This window comes from Melanostigma gelatinosum (genome assembly GCF_949748355.1).
Source record: "Melanostigma gelatinosum genome assembly, chromosome: 20".
Taxonomy (NCBI): domain Eukaryota; kingdom Metazoa; phylum Chordata; class Actinopteri; order Perciformes; family Zoarcidae; genus Melanostigma; species Melanostigma gelatinosum.
Window position 1 is genome coordinate 9,548,631 of NC_136653.1, and position 15,985 is coordinate 9,564,615.

The following is a 15,985-nucleotide window of genomic DNA, read 5'->3' on the forward strand; positions in this document are numbered from 1 at the left end:
ACCTCTGCATAAATCTTTTGAATATCCGGCTGAACATCTGTAGTGTGCAGTACCACACAGTCAGGCACAATAAATACGAAAATAAATACATCACCCATCAGGCACGTACAAGTTGGATCCAAAGGGCAAAGGGCGCACTTGTTTACAGTGCCACCATTAGTTATTGATTCTGTGATTTGATCGAGTGAGTGATTTAAACTCAGTGCAGTGTGTTGTTCCGTTCAGGGAGGCTGTTGAGAAATACCGGGGACAAAGGTCGTATATCTGACCTAAAGTGGGCCGGGAGAGATGGGAGGAGGTAGAAGGGGAGCACTTTAGGATTTGTGACCATGTCAGTAAATACACTCGTCTTGTACAGACTTCAACAGCTCCCCTCCACAGTTACAATATCGCCATATTAACGTTGTGACTCAATAGCTCCCTTGTACTGAAATATAAATTATCTCAATATGCAAATACCTCTCAAGGGAGTAATGTACTTTGTATTTTGTGCAATCAAAATAGGCTGCTAAATGAATGTAAATGTTTCTCTGCTGCAATTTCATCTCTCTGAAGAAAACTTCATTAGTATTCTTCATTAAGATCTAAAGTTGCAGAAAGCCACAGCTTGTACAAAATAGCTTGCATTGCACATCTCTCTGATTAAGAATTGCAAATAAAGCCAATATGACCTTTGGATATAGCTGATGGGAAAGTGTCAAAAACATATTCTGAAAGAAACCTAGATTCAAGGACACCTATATAGTAGTTAAGACTACTTTATTCACTGGTAGGATCAGTTTCTAATTGCAAGCCAGTCAAAAAGAGAAATCCAAATCATTGTCTGTTCACTGAGGCTTGAACATGAGTTATTATCACGTTGCTTGATTAATCAGTAGATCATTGACTGGGAAATATCGCAAATCAGATCAGCAAATATTAACGCCACATGGCTAAATGATTAAAGCATGTCACAGCTTCAAATGGCTTCTTGTAGTTTTTGCCATTTGCTGCATTTTTGAATGCTCCCTTTCATAACCGTGGACTGCTGTTGTGGCTGTATAGCACGTATGCATTCATTCATTGTGAATGTGTGTGTGTGTGTGTGTGTGTGTGTGTGTGTGTGTTCTCCATGTGCTTTGGGAGTATCTGTGGTTGGCTGCTGACTCTGCAGGCCCTATCAGAGAACATGAGACACAAGGGCTAAGGTTTCTCTCTGTTTCTTTTGGTGTGAAGGAAGATATAATGTTCAGCTCTGTTCTGTGTCTCTTTTCTGGTTGATTCTTTAAAAATGTCTTTTGCTATTAGAGCTGAAACCATTCGTTGATTCATCGTTTGACAGAAAATCAACTGGAAACTACAGTATATTATAATCACTTCTTCAAGCATCTCAAATTAAGTTTTGCTGCTTTCCTTTGTCTTCGTTGATATAATAAAGTGTACATATTCAGGGTTCTTACTGTTTTACAAACAGTCAAGCAAACAAGCAAATTGAGCTTTGGGACAATGTATGGGACATTTTTCATTAATCAATGAATCATTAATCGGTTGGTTAATCAAAAAACTAATCATCAGATGAATAGATTAATGGAGATATAAGTAGGCCCACCATATAAATGGCTTGAAACAACTTAAAAATTCACTGAAAATCTGAATTAGAATACTTCATTGAATACTTTATTGATCCCCGGGGAGACATTTGTATGTTACCGTAACATGATCCTGATCAATATGGCATATCATATGCAGGTTAAGATGCGATGTCAATCCACAAATAAACATACAAAGCGTGTGTGCTCAAACACAACAAGGAGGGGTTGGGTGGGGCACAAACTACATCTTGTTTAGGGTCCCCAAAATCCCAGGCCCGGCCCTGAATGGACTGCAGGTCTAGACCATGCACAAATATAAGGCAACAAAACCAGAACAACATGAACTCAGAAGTGTAAATGTAGATTGCCCAAAACAACAAAACGGGTTGTTAACTTGTCATGCTGCAGTAACATGTCCATTGGGTTGCGTCAGTGTACGAGTGAGATCTATTTCCGTACCGTGTCTGTACTTCCGGGATGTGCGGCTACGCTGTTTATTTTAGCGGTGGTGTGTGTATGTGCGTGTGCTGCTCTGCGGTGCTTCTTTGGAGACTCGTGTCAGTCGGGAGGGGAAACCGGTCGATAAGTCCGTGGTTTGCAGGAGGTATAATTACCACAATATGGACACAACCTCAGAATAGGTGAACTACATTTTTTAAATTTGAAAGCAGGCGCGCCTCCACCTCCTCAAAGTTGAGCAGAGCACATATTTCGGCTCTCCACGTTTGTAAGCAGTGAGGCGTTCGCGGACACTCCGGGAAGTTATCAGTAGTGTTCGTGCAGCAGGACGACACATCTAGTCAGTCCGCCGGTTGCATCAAAGTCTGTCCGTGTGAATGTCCACGTTGAACAAAGTGCAAGGTCCCCTCCGAGCTCCGATATGAGCAGAGACCAGCTCTAACCACCACTGCTGCTGTTCCCTCTGCTGCTAACCTAAATGTGCCTTTTTGCACTTTCATTTTTTATAAGTTAGTATTATTTTCACACCGAAAATGTCGTGCTTGTTACTGGGAGTAATACGAAGGTGAGTAATTGTGACTTAAAAAAAAAAAAGAAGGATTTTAAATGTTTAGCTTCGGGAACAATATGTTTCATTGTACTTAAGCTCATGTTTAGAGAGTGTCGTTAGGCTGTATACTTCAGAGGCGTTCAGAATGCACAAAACGGCTACATCTGCGACTTTACAGGCTTACAACAAAAAAGTAAAACAATGAAAAACAGTCCAAGTTTATAGCTACTTTTCCAGTAAGATGAGACCTGGGCCACTACTCCACGATCCTTAAATCCTCCTTCGCTGTCTGCTGTCTGAAACTTGATCTCAGCCCGGATGACACTGAGCAACGACTTAACTACACGTAACGTTACTCCACAGTTGGTTCTCATTTTGGAAAAAAAGTCTGTCTTTTTGCATTCTTCATCTCCCCCAGGCTTTGTGATCAGACCCCATCACACAGGGACTCTGGAGTCAATGTGAGCCCCCCATGGCATCGTGTGGTTGCTATTATTGTGTCACTAAAGATGCATGTGAGCGAGACACTGACCCCGTGTTAGTGCATGTCAATATGTATAGTCGTCACTCCACTTATTTGCCTGAATGTCCTGGAGTATGTTCCGTGTGTGGTTTATTTGTTTCTCCGGGTACTCTCTTTACCATGTGTGAAGTATTGCGCACGCGTGCATGCTTTAAGACAAGTGGTACTCTGGGTTTACTTCTGGATCTTCGGCAGACTGCCCGAAAGAAAAGGCGGCTGTTGACCGGAAGGGAGTGTAGGCGTGTCGGGTTGTGTTGAGTGAGGATTGGCCTGTGGATTTGGAGGTGTGTATGGAGGAAGAGTTGCCCAGCTGGAAGCTAGAGACAGACACAAAAAAAAAAAAAAATGGATACCAGATCTAAGTATGAAGGATGGATCTATGTTACATCTATAAAGCGCAGGTCTGCTTGTTCTCATCAGGAATGGGTTGAGGAACGGGGAGACGGACACAAGCTTGAGAGGAGCACAAGTCATGAGTAAAAAAAAAAAGCATCTCAACAAAGTTGCTAATCCCATCTCGCTGCATTTGACCGTTTATCTCTTGTGCCGGCCGTGCTTCAGCAGAATGAAGAATCAACAAAAATTGAGAAGTTGAAGTTAATATTCAGCTCCAAGCAAATGGTTACAGTAATTGGTGGCACCACAGAGGGGATTATTGGAGGCCTAGGTAATTGATTTGTGGGGACGAGACGTCCTGTGGAGCTGTTTTAAAGGAGACTGATTCATCCGTTTTTACTGACAAAGTGCCTTTTATTTTTTTGGCGATCAAGGCTGCTGAGATGAATGAACAGTAACGCTAATGTTCTTTTTAGATCCCCTTCAGCGAATCATTCGTCTGTTCAGATCGTGGTCAAAAAGCCGAAAAGATCCTCCAAAAACTGGCAGTTGTCTGCCACACATCAGCCATGTTTCTAATTCCCTCTTTACAACAAAGGGCACAGTACTTTACTTTCTTATCTTTGACTGATGCTCAATTCTACTGTCTTTTAAGGAGAATAATAACTGTAAAATTAAAATGCAGATTTTGTTTGAACTTCATCGTTTGTTTGATTCTGATTGTCTGTCACCTGAACTTTGGTGGGCGAACAGGAAGACAATACCATCTTCAGTATGAAAACTGACCTTAAACTGCATGCTAAAAGTGTGTTCAACACAAACGAGTCTGTTCATGAGTGATTGCTCCCGCATCAATAATTAAACAGGTCCAGCACAGGTCACTTGTTAAGGAGTTTGAACCCTGCGGTTGCATTAGACGGCTCTCCGCTCTGTGCCCTGTCAGAGCTGTGTTATTGTCTCTGTGTTCCTGCTGCCCTAGTGCCCCCTTTTGTGCGCTCCAACCAGATTTACTTGTGTGACTGCATGCACAAGTCAACGCGTGTCTGTGTGCGCGCATAATGGAGCGCTCGGTGCAGCCAATTGGGAGCCGCGTGGCTGCACTTGACGGGACCACCCCATTGTCTGTGAAACAACAAAGTGGAAGAGTGTGATTTGTATTCCCAGTAGAGTAAGCCATTGATGTGGGACTGTTTATGGGTGAAAATAGTTTTGGCTCAAATGGTTATTTGCAGGGCTTCTCATTTGAGGATACAGGTTTATGAATTTTTCACATTTTCAAAGAGGTCGCACGGGGTCCTCCACATTGTCCACAGACAGACAGTGTGTGTGTGTGTGTGTGTGTGTGTGCTTTGTTTTCTAATATGGACAGACAGGAAATGCGCACACACGCAGGCTTGTGTTTTTTAACAGCTTGCATATCCACTGCCCTCTCAGTGGCCGGTGTTCGTGAATATCATGGGCCCCGGCCCCCCCCCCCCCCGCATGCCCCCCTCTTTATGTGTCTGTTTGAGGCTCTCAGGTTGCACCAAAGGGCATCTTGCTATTACTGCTGCCGCATGAAAAGAACACAACTCCAGTTTGGGCGTCGTTTAAACTTATTAAGTGTTCGTGTTACCTATCCAAGGTTTGTGCCAACTTCCAACAAGAGGTCTGTAAGTAAAAGAGGCAGACAAAATTATATCTGGAGCAAAGTTAACCTCGTAAGAGACGGAACTTGTCTTAACCCGCTCAACGGAGTGTCTTCACTTGAGCCAGAGAGCTGTTGACACCAATGTCCTACACATGGGAAGTCCACAAAGTGCTGCTGTTCATGTTCTCATCGTCTCAAAACATGGCATGATGTGTATTTTATGTATAGGATTAAACTGTACACTCCATCGGCGTGGTTGGAACGTCCCTAAGTCACAAGTAAAGGTCCCAAAAAAGAAGTAACAAATGACCGAAATGCCCGAACTCTTTCAGACGCGGCGGCGTCGGGGCGAGAGTCGGGGTTCGGTCTCTGGCCTCCATCGCCTCGCTGCCCCCGGCGGTGGCCGAGTTTGTGAAGAGAGCGGTGGATGAGTGTAAGCCCACCGGTGTGCATGTGGTGACGGGGACGCCGGAGGAAGCGGCCAACATCCTGGCTGGTCTGCAGAACGAGGGGATGGTCAAGAAGCTGTCCAAATACGAGAACTGGTAAGGGCTTTTCAAATTCTGTGTCCCAAATAGCATGCGTTCAGTGGCGTGCATTCACGTTCTTTTGCATCGCGCTTTGATTCCGCCTCTGTTCTTGCAGTTGGTTGGCACGCACGGACCCAAAGGACGTGGCTCGGGTGGAAAGCAAGACTGTAATTGTGACCAAGAGCCAGAGGGACACCATCCCCATCCCTGCCGGGGGGGCGAAGAGCCAGCTGGGCAGCTGGATGAGCGAGTCTGACTGGCAGACAGCCAGAAAGGAGCGCTTCCCGGGCTGCATGGCAGGTACAGTGGTGCATGGAAACAACATGTTATGTCCCTTGTTGTCATAAGGTGTGTGCTTTCAACTTCCCTTTAAAAGTCTTCTTCTCTGCCATTGTTATCGTGCTGCATGTTACCCCCGTGTTCACCGTGTCTTGGTGCATGTTACAAACAAACCGGAGACCCGCTCGTTGAAAACATTGTTCCATAATAATGCTAGTGGTCATAAACTCCACAGGGTGCTGCTGAAGGAACGGTTCTGATATCTCTGGGCCAACATAACCACCGTATCAACATGTGTCTATCGATGCAGTGCTGCCTGTAGTGGAAAAATAAACTGCACTAAAGTGTTGTTCACGCTCCTTTGTGTCCTCTCTGCAGGTCGGACCATGTATGTGATTCCCTTCTGTATGGGTCCTGTAGGCTCGGCTCTGTCTAAATATGGTGTCCAGGTACTGACCCGACTCCACCACACTTTATACTCGTAGAGGGGGGGGGGGGCATGTAATAAAGCAATAAGCCTGCCGTGTTGTAGCTATACAAATGATTTGCTCTGTCGCTATAAATTGCCGTGATGTGTTACAGTAATTTGTTCCGCAGTATATTCTAATATGTTACTGGAGCACTTCATCGTTTTATTATTTGCTGAATGTTGCAGGTTGTTGATCAGGGTGATGAAACATTTTGTTCTGCTTGAAGGTGACCGACTCGCCATACGTCGTGGCCAGCATGGGGATCATGACTCGTATGGGCACACCTGTGCTGAACAAACTGTCTGAAGGGGCGGAGTTTGTCCGCTGTCAGCACTCTCTGGGACGGCCTTTACCACTCAAAGGTACACATTCTAAGAGCATGCAACAAGTCGTTTAAGTGCTTCTTATTGCTTGAAACTTACAAGATCTTACAAATTCCCCCACTCTGGTATTTCCCCCCCTCTTTCCAGCCCCTCTGGTCAACTCGTGGCCCTGTAACCCAGAGAAGGTGCTGATATCTCACCTGCCAGACTCCAGACAGATCATGTCCTTCGGCAGTGGCTACGGAGGGAACTCTCTCCTGGGGAAGAAGTGCTTCGCCCTCCGCATCGCCTCGCGCATCGCCAAGGACGAAGGCTGGCTGGCCGAACACATGCTGGTGCGTGTGATACGTTGCTGCCTAAAGCCTCATGCCTCACACATAACTCTCCAGAGGAGAGGAATTAAAAAGATGCTCGTTTGTTTCTGGAATCAAAGTGTGATGATCTAATTTATGTAAGGAATCGAGATTCATGCTGTTACATGTGTCAGTCAGCTTCATGAACGCAGTTTAAAAACATGTTTTTGATTGATCAATCAAATTATATGCAAACATACAAGGAAAAAATCTAATAATAAATAACAGATTAGGCCTTTTTGAAGTTATTTATAGGATCAAATGTGAAAATTAAATTGATGGTCCCAACAAAAAGTACCTGCAGGCCAGTATCAACATCTCTTTCTGTGATGGGATTTACTTTTGGTTATTAATATAACTTTGGCCAGTATTGAATGATTCTCTCCCCTCTCAGATTCTGGGTATCACCAACCCTCAGGGAGTGAAGCGTTACGTCGCGGCGGCCTTCCCCAGCGCCTGTGGTAAAACCAACTTGGCCATGATGAAACCATCTCTGCCAGGCTGGAAGGTCGAGTGTGTGGGCGACGACATTGCGTGGATGAAGTTCGACGGCCAGGGTGAGAGGGGGAGGACGATGTCCCGCGCGCATTGAATCACTCGCATAGGTGGCGAATCTCTGAATGCTCACGGTGTGTGTGTGTGTGTGTGTGTGCGCGCGCGTGTGTGCGCGCGTGTGCGGCTGCGTGTGTCTGCAGGGAAACTGAGAGCCATCAACCCGGAGAACGGTTTCTTCGGCGTGGCACCCGGCACCTCGGACAAGACCAACCCCTACGCCATGGCCACCATCGCCAAAAACACCGTGTTCACCAACGTTGGCGAGACCAGCGACGGAGGAGTGTGGTGGGAGGGCCTCGACCCCCCCGCAGGCGGGGTCACGCTCACAGACTGGCACGGAAAAGCCTGGCAGAGAGGTAACACCGGCGTGCCCCGGCTGTTATGAAGGCAGCAGTCTAACGTGTCCTGCTTGTAGTTCAGCAGTTCTAGAGAAGATTCATTGGTTTTACCACTTTGTTTCTCGTGAACCTCATTGAATACTCAGCAGTTTTACTGATTTCATTTTAGCTTGACTCATGTGTTTGTTTCTTTGCCAACAAAGACATCAGTTATAGTTGTTCTTAGGCCTCAAACAGAGCAGGCAAAGCTCATATAAAACGTGTGTGTGTATATATATTACTCTTTGGATAAATCAAACTAATATGTAAAGAGTCAACTGAACAGCCATAGTGTAAACCGTGCCATCTCGTGGTATGTTAAAGCAATGCCAGCTATATAAATGGAGATACCTGTTTATCAGACGCAGTATGAACCACATTCAGATGTAGATATTACAAAATCCTTATTTTTATTTTTTAAAGATTACTGTGATGTTGAAGGTAGACTAAACTGGTGTTTCCTGTTTGTAAAAAAAAAAAAAAAAAAAAGGAAGCTCGACCCCGTGTGCCCACCCCAATTCCCGCTTCTGTGCCCCGGCGGCTCAGTGTCCCATCATTGACCCCCAGTGGGAGAGTGAGGAGGGCGTTCCCATCGACGCCATCATCTTCGGTGGCAGGAGGCCGGAAGGTTGGTGCTGCTCTCGTTGAGTTTTTCTCTCAACACTCGCAGACTTTATTTGAATATTATTAGCATTTTCATGCATGTTTTACCTCTCCAAGCATTTACTTGTTAGTCTTCTGTGGTGTGACTCTCACAGAGGGAAGTGAGCTAAAGGGTGCTCGTGTTGTCTTCTTCTCTTAACACATTACATGTTTGAGTCGTTACAGTTTGTGTTGCACGTCAACGTGAGAAGTCGAGCAGCACACAAGCAGCACTGCATTAAACGTGATCAAATGTTGACGTTGTAGGAGTCCCTCTTGTGTACGAGTCCTTCAATTGGCAACACGGAGTCTTTGTTGGAGCCTCCATGAGGTCTGAAGCCACGGCAGCTGCTGAGCACAAAGGTACTAACGCGCACCTGATCTCCATGTGGTCTGAATCCCGGTAAAATACATTCGTACTGATTTACAGTTCTGATCTGGTTGACTTTTGATATTGTGTTTCAGCCATTGCAGGGTTTTCCTATTGATGAGGTGTTTTATGATAATAGGACGTTACTAGTGCTGTTACTAAAGCCAATTCTTTATCCTCCAGGCAAGGAGATCATGCACGACCCCTTCGCCATGCGGCCGTTCTTCGGTTACAACTTTGGCGACTACCTCGCTCACTGGCTGAGCATGCAGAGCCGTAAGGCCCCCACACACCTGCCCAAGATCTTCCACGTCAACTGGTTCAGAAAGGACCCGGCGACCGGCGCCTTCCTCTGGCCCGGCTTCGGCGAGAACGCCCGCATACTGGAGTGGATCTTCAAGCGCTGCAGCCGGGAGAGGGAGGACGAGGCGGCCAAGAGGAGCATCATCGGCTGGCTGCCAGAAGATGGCGCCATCGACACTAAAGGTCTGAGCGGCAACGTGGATATGGGCGCCCTGTTCGACGTGCCCAAGGCTTTCTGGCAGAGGGAGACGAAGGAGTTGAGAGCCTACTTCACCCAGCAGGTTGGAGCTGATCTGCCAGCTCAGGTGGAGGCTGAGCTGAAGGCCCTGGAGGACCGAGTGCACAATTAAAACGCTACGGACAGGAAGTTCAACCAGAAACAGGGCGGTAGTCACTGATGACTCGGGATTCAGATCATTAGGGTGCGCTGAAGAGTCACTGGCTGGGTTTACATACACAGAGAACTTAGGTCTGTCACCACAGATTGGGTTTCATCCATGAAATGCAGGTATAAGAGAGTTCTAGTACTCGCTGCTCAGTCAAAGATGATTTATTCAGTTTTTTTTCTTTCAATTATATCAACAAAAAAAAACTACACCTCAAAAAGACCAATAGCCAGGCCAGTAGTCAACTTTCTCTGTGTGTGAAAACACAACCAGTGACTCTCGTGTTTCTTTTTTTATGAAGAGAAATCTGTTTGGAATAAAAATGCCAGAGATAAAAAGCTAATAATCTACAATGCAACAACTTTGTGAACAGACTTTCCACTAATAACACTGATGAGAGAGACTGGTGGTAGGAGGGAGGTTTGTCTCAACATGGAGGTTCGATTTCTTTGACGTTGTCAAACTCCTCATGAGAAGCTAATGTCACGACCTCCATCCACTGACAAGACCTGGCATTGTACTAAAACACAATCAACACGGCCTTGTGGTGCCTTTTGAGACGTTTTACAACGTCCAGGTTGCTAATGTTCTAAGATCTGTTTTTGGCAAAATTCTGACAAAAAAAGTTACTCATATATTTTTTTTAAGTGAGTTATAGCACCAGATCTTTTAATACACTATTGACTTGAGTCTCAGGAACTGCCCTTTCTATTTTCAATTAAGCTTCATATTCAAATCAATTTATATCACAACACCATGAAGTTCTCGAAACACCATTTTGCACTGGGAGTTATACGCATAATTAATTTTGCCGCTTATGTAATGGTTGATTAAGTTGTGCGATTTTCAGGTGGTGTTTACACGCAATATGTGAAACGTTGGACCAATAAATGCAACTGAGATGAAAAGGTAATTTTAGAAGTCGTATGGTTTTTATTACGGTGCAATGAATAAATGTCTTCAAATGTGTCTCATGTTCATTTTTGAAGTTATTAAAATACAAATAAAAAATGGAGAATACAAAAAAAAATAAGAAACAAGAGCTCAGTAAATGACACGAACATTTAAAAGGTAAATATAATCTTGTAGCACAATGTTAACGTGTGAACAGATGTCTTTCAGAATACTTCCCTATTGAGAGCTTGGGGAGCTCTATTTGAAGTGATCCGATAACACATTTCCTTTCACACAGCCACCCATAGGAAGTCAGTTCAAAAATAAAGATGATGGTATCTCGATCACTGGCTAAACCTATCTGAGCTGCAGGAGTTCCCCTTTAATTAACTGTGAGCAATGAAGATTGCATTTTCTCCCGTTTCTTTTTCTACAGAAACAGAGATGAAGCTTCTTGTTGAAGTAAAAAGCAAATTAAGAATCCAACCCAAATGTGACCACAAGACAACACTCATTTTCTCTTCACTTCAGCGTAGAGCTCCTCTGGGACGTCAGCAGTCTGTGTATCGCTTGCAGAGTTGGACACTTTGACCTGTGCATACAACGTGTCCTGCTGCTGTCCAATGTCCTGCACCGAGACGGAGGACGGCTCAGGTCCGCGCCTCGAGAAGTCGATCTCTCCATAATGGACGTCTTCTGTTCTCGCTGTCTCTTCAACAGTCAGACTCTGCAAATGTATAAATAAAGCAAACAGGAAGTGTTGGTGAGCCTTCAGCCGGATCCTTCCAAATGATTACAGAACTACAAAGACTTTATGTTCTCACGTGACTCTGTTGTGCAGTTGGATGTGTTGACTTCAAACGCCTGGAAGACAAAAGGTTGGGTTTAATATACAGAATGCCAGAAGAAGATTTAATTTCTGATACTTACCAAACACAGACAACCACACAGATGAGTACGATGATCCCAATGATTCCGCCAAGAACTGAGCCCAATTGTAGAAGGTTAACTTCGCCTCAAGACAAGATGAAACAAAACAAATAGAAGTGACTGAATGAAGACAATGTGAACATGTGACAAGATCGAAGTCCTTTTAATAGTTACCTTTAATAGTCAGAAGGATCTCTGATGATGTTTGATTCCCGAGCTCATTGGTGGCCACACAGTGATAAACTCCTCCATCAGTGACATTAAAGCTGTAAAAGTCTCCTTCAGATACAGTGACGGGTCCATCTTTGCTGATCTTGAACCAGGTGAAGCGGCTGACGGGAGGATTGGCTGTGCTGGAGCAGGTCAGGTTCACCCGGCTACCTGCTGACACCGAACCTGGTGGACTGATGGACGCCGAGGTGTTCTTGGGAGCGTCTGAGGAGAATGTGACGGAGATGTGAGGAAAGAGAGCAGCATCAGAGCCTGAACGAGATCCTTAAGAGAGAAGAATCATCATGTGCTGAGAGCATCCAACAACAAAGACTTACATGAAACATTGAGAGTCGTTGTCTCCTCTGATGTCTTGACATCTTTTCCTTCATTCACAGGATATCTGGCAGAACAGGTGATGATGAATCCATCATGTTTGTCTGACAGAGTGATGTTCTTCTGGATTTTAGTTGTGAAGGTTCGATCTGTGTTTTCCTCTGTCATGATGTGAGGGTCTTGTTGGAGGTTCAAGGTGAGTTTAGGAGGAGAGTGTGGACAGGGAGTGGAAGCTGAGCAGCTTATAGAGACAGACTCCTTCTCCTTCAGATCACCTGAGATCTCAATCCTGGGGCTTGGAGGAGAATCTGTGGTTTCAAATCAAATACAGATTGTACACTGAAGAACACAGCAGCAAGACCAGGAGTCTACTGCCATGCCAGCAGTACTCTTCTACATCTGAGAGCAAATTATTGTACTTTTACTCCAGTAACAGCTTTTGGATTGTGATTCCTTATTAAAAAAAGAAGAACGTGTTTGTTCGGGGTTTCTTCTCATTTTTCTGATGTTTCTGAGTTGTGAACAGAAATTGCTTTTTCTCTCTTTTCCTCTCCCATTAATAAACTCACGACCCCTCAGATTCATCTTGTGACCCTCTGTAGGGGTAACATGAAATGTAAACTTACACTCATGAATGTAGATTAAAAAAAACTGAACTCATGAGACTTCCCCTTTTTCTAGTGTTAAATGCAAAGGTCTGCATGAACAGGCAGCTTCATCATGGGACTATTAATAGTAGTACACAAAAATATTCCATTAATATCCATGAAGTGTAAACATTTCATTCTCTGGTTGGTCTCTGTAGCAGATATTTACATTCACATTGAAGGTCAGCTTCAACTGACATCACTTTTTATTCTAAACAATAACATCATAGACTGACTGATAAAAACCAAAACTCTCTTACCTCGAACTGTTATTTGAAGACGATCACAAGAAGCTATTGCCCGAAATGGCTGGCTCTCAATCCTGAAGAAGTACATGTCTGTGTATGATGTGATTAAACTAGAAAATAAAGTGCTGCAGTCGTTCTGACTCAGGTCTCCAGTTAGATTCATTGGATAGATGCTATCCTTCCTGCTACTGTTGAAAATCACATTATTAGATATTGAAAAGTCAGCTTTATTTTTAATCCACACTCCGAAGAGTGTTCTTGTGATGTCGAATTCCTTCCCTGATTTAGCACTGAAGTTACATGGGATTTGCAAACAAGATCCAGTCAGTGCTTCCATCTCTTGAGGTGCAGTAATGAATAGATTTAGATCCGGAATACAATCAGCCAAAGCACCTGTGAAACAGACTCATGATTAACAGTGGTGATTAACATGTGGAAAAAAACAACACAAACATGAAGAGAAATATACTTCAGCAGTAATATTTTGCATTGTGGTCTTTTTTCCTTGAACAGTTTTTGTATTGATTCATTTTTTTGGTTTTACAACAACTATCCCCACGAGGCCGACCCCAGTGATGACCAACCCGTCTATATCTCCACATAACTAAGTCAGTCTCGTCTCAGTGACAGAAGAGCTGACGCAGAGAATACAGATTGTAACATTCACATGAATTTAGGGTAAAATGATATGTGTCAAATAGTAAATGATTCAAGAGGAATACAAGTGACTGAACCAAAAGCTCACCTGAGAGAAAGAAGACACTCAGTAACATGTTGGCTGTCACCGTTCTCACAGACCGGACTGCCATGACGCTCATCACCTGGATTCACAAACACAACAGTGGATTTTACAAAGCGTTCAACATGCTCTGTACAACCACAAGTTACTGTGTCAAGAGACCACCGCTCACAAGGCTGCAAATGAGTACGAGTCAGAGTGTCAGATGAGAATAAAAGCATGAGTGTTGTCTTACCAAAGAAGCCCACATCAACAAGAGAGTGACAAATAGATCCTTTGGTTGGTGGTTTTAAAGAGAAAATAATGCAATTCATGAATTTCAACAGTCCAACGAACCAACTTCCCTTTTTTAGCTGCTGTAATTTAACACCAAGTCGACTTCCTTTGAATTAAGAGCACAGAGTGAGTGCTGTTGTTTGTTCTTTTACCAGAGTTCTTCCCTTAACTGCTCATATCCTGTGAGTCTATATCTTCTATAATCTTTATATATCACATGCTGTATATCCCAATAATTATAATCACAATAATAAGGACATGTAACAGCCAGTGACTTGAGTCCAGTCACTGTGGATCACACTGAGCTTTATCTCTGTTGCTCTGCATCACAGGACTGATGAACCTCACAAACCTTTATCTGTGTTGTTACAATTTCATCATTGAATAAATGACTTTCCCCAATAGCTAAACATTCTGCTTCCTATTCATCTCAAATATATATTAAAATCTTCAGAAAGTACATTTGATAAACACCAGCAGACAAAAGTTCAGGATTATTCTGTTTTATATTAAAAAGAAAAACATGAAAATGTCCCATCAAGGAGCCAGTTTCACACAGATTATTGCAGAAACTGTATCTCTGGAAGTCAGTCCTCTGGATGCTTCTGCAGTAATCAGACAATTTGTTCGTGAATAATTATAATTAAATCTATCATAACTCGAAGAAATAGAAATATTAAAGATATAGAAAGACAGTTTTCTACCATTTGCCATTCAATCCTAAAATGATTGATTGTAGCAGACATCAGCTTACATTGGAGTGAGTGTTTTTTCCTCAGTGCAGCCGTGCTGTCTGACCAGGTCAATGCAGAAGTCACAGGTCTGTGAACCAAGATGGACTGTGAAAGGAAGGAGGAGTTCATGGAAGGTGGGTCAAAACATCACTGCTGGTGTTCCTGAGAATGGAAAATAAATCTATAATTCACACACTTGTGTCCACATTTGTTCTACAACCACTGCTGGATTCTGAAAATACCACAACGTCCATTCATTTACCAGCCAATGATGAAATGAAAGTATTCTAAATGAAGAAAGGACACATTTAGAGTTCATTCACAGGATATCTGGCAGAACAGGTGATGATGAATCCATCATGTTTGTCTGACAGAGTGATGTTCTTCTGGATTTTAGTTGTGAAGGTTCAATCTGTGTTTTCCTCTGTCATGATGTGAGGGTCTTGTTGGAGGTTCCAGGTGAGTTTAGGAGGAGAGTGTGGACAGGGAGTGGAAGCTGAGCAGCTTATAGAGACAGACTCCTTCTCCTTCAGATCACCTGAGATCTCAATCCTGGGGCTTGGAGGAGAATCTGTGGTTTCAAATCACCTATTTCACACTAAACAAAACAGTCCTTTACAGTTTGTACCAGTGATCCACAACATCTGCAAACTTGACCCCCTTATTGTAAAAGTCAGCTTCAACCATGTGGAAAAACCTCATCATGGGACATTTAAACCAGTTCCAAATTCATGTGGATGTTTATACATCAATGTAGAGCCTGTCCTCTGCTGAGGATAAATGTGAAGGAGGGATGGAACATCACCACATCACACTTCTCTTTTTGAAGAATTGGGCACATGCCATATATCCCAATTTGAGGACATTTTGAATAACCTGGTTTCTGTGACATTTGGCATCAGATGAGACTGTCGATAGTCCTACAGTAGTTCAAGGTAGGGGCCACGGTGTTTGCAGTTGAAGCCGAAGCTGCCACGACAACATTATAAACCTACGAACACAACCAACCTCACTTACCTTGAACTGTTATTTGAAGAGGATCACAGGAAGCTGTTGCCATGAAAGGTTTGTTCTCAGCTCTGAAGAAATATACGTCTGTGTACGTTTTGAGGAAACTGGAAAATGAAGTGGTTTCCAGTAAAACTCATGGATATGTGGTAACTGTCCCGCTACTGTTGAACATCACAATGTCTGGCTTGCGGCCAAACCTGGTGTCATTCTTCGTCCACACAAAAAGATTGTTCTTGTGCTGGTGAATTGCTCACCTCGTCCAGCGCTGAAGTGTCCTTACCAAATGAGCCCACAGCTAGAAAA

The 15,985-nt window shown here is 43.7% G+C and overlaps 2 protein-coding genes across 2 annotated transcripts; one reads left to right on the forward strand and one right to left on the reverse strand.

Moving 5' to 3' along the window:
* Window positions 1-2,117: 2,117 nt before the first annotated feature.
* pck2 (phosphoenolpyruvate carboxykinase 2 (mitochondrial)) lies at window positions 2,118-11,020 on the forward strand. The gene is made up of 11 exons (XM_079292075.1): window positions 2,118-2,595; window positions 5,402-5,614; window positions 5,715-5,899; window positions 6,257-6,327; window positions 6,575-6,710; window positions 6,819-7,006; window positions 7,419-7,581; window positions 7,720-7,935; window positions 8,447-8,584; window positions 8,866-8,961; window positions 9,152-11,020. Exons 1-11 carry the CDS (start codon window positions 2,564-2,566, stop codon window positions 9,619-9,621), a joined length of 1,908 nt encoding a protein of 635 aa, XP_079148201.1. The 5' UTR covers window positions 2,118-2,563; the 3' UTR covers window positions 9,622-11,020.
* Window positions 11,021-11,044: 24 nt separating this feature from the next.
* LOC306794144 (B-cell receptor CD22-like) lies at window positions 11,045-15,850 on the reverse strand. The gene is made up of 9 exons (XM_079292076.1): window positions 15,689-15,850; window positions 14,692-14,833; window positions 13,668-13,743; window positions 12,935-13,315; window positions 12,030-12,335; window positions 11,656-11,916; window positions 11,482-11,566; window positions 11,376-11,415; window positions 11,045-11,278 (listed from the first exon to the last, which is right to left on the reverse strand). Exons 3-9 carry the CDS (start codon window positions 13,738-13,740, stop codon window positions 11,063-11,065), a joined length of 1,362 nt encoding a protein of 453 aa, XP_079148202.1. The 5' UTR covers window positions 13,741-13,743; window positions 14,692-14,833; window positions 15,689-15,850; the 3' UTR covers window positions 11,045-11,062.
* Window positions 15,851-15,985: the final 135 nt, after the last annotated feature.

Excerpts from the sequence above, each read along its gene's own strand:
- pck2 (XM_079292075.1), top strand. The coding sequence starts at position 2,564 with ATGTCGTGCTTGTTACTGGGAGTAATACGAAG. Across the intron at positions 5,900-6,256 it reads CTTCCCGGGCTGCATGGCAG|GTCGGACCATGTATGTGATT; the intron begins GTACAGTGGTGC and ends TCCTCTCTGCAG. Across the intron at positions 7,582-7,719 it reads GATGAAGTTCGACGGCCAGG|GGAAACTGAGAGCCATCAAC; the intron begins GTGAGAGGGGGA and ends GTGTGTCTGCAG.
- LOC306794144 (XM_079292076.1), bottom strand. The coding sequence starts at position 13,740 with ATGAGCGTCATGGCAGTCCGGTCTGTGAGAACGGTGACAGCCAACATG. Across the intron at positions 13,316-13,667 it reads GAGTGTCTTCTTTCTCTCAG|GTGCTTTGGCTGATTGTATT; the intron begins GTGAGCTTTTGG and ends TCTGTTTCACAG. Across the intron at positions 11,279-11,375 it reads CAACTGCACAACAGAGTCAC|AGTCTGACTGTTGAAGAGAC; the intron begins GTGAGAACATAA and ends ATACATTTGCAG.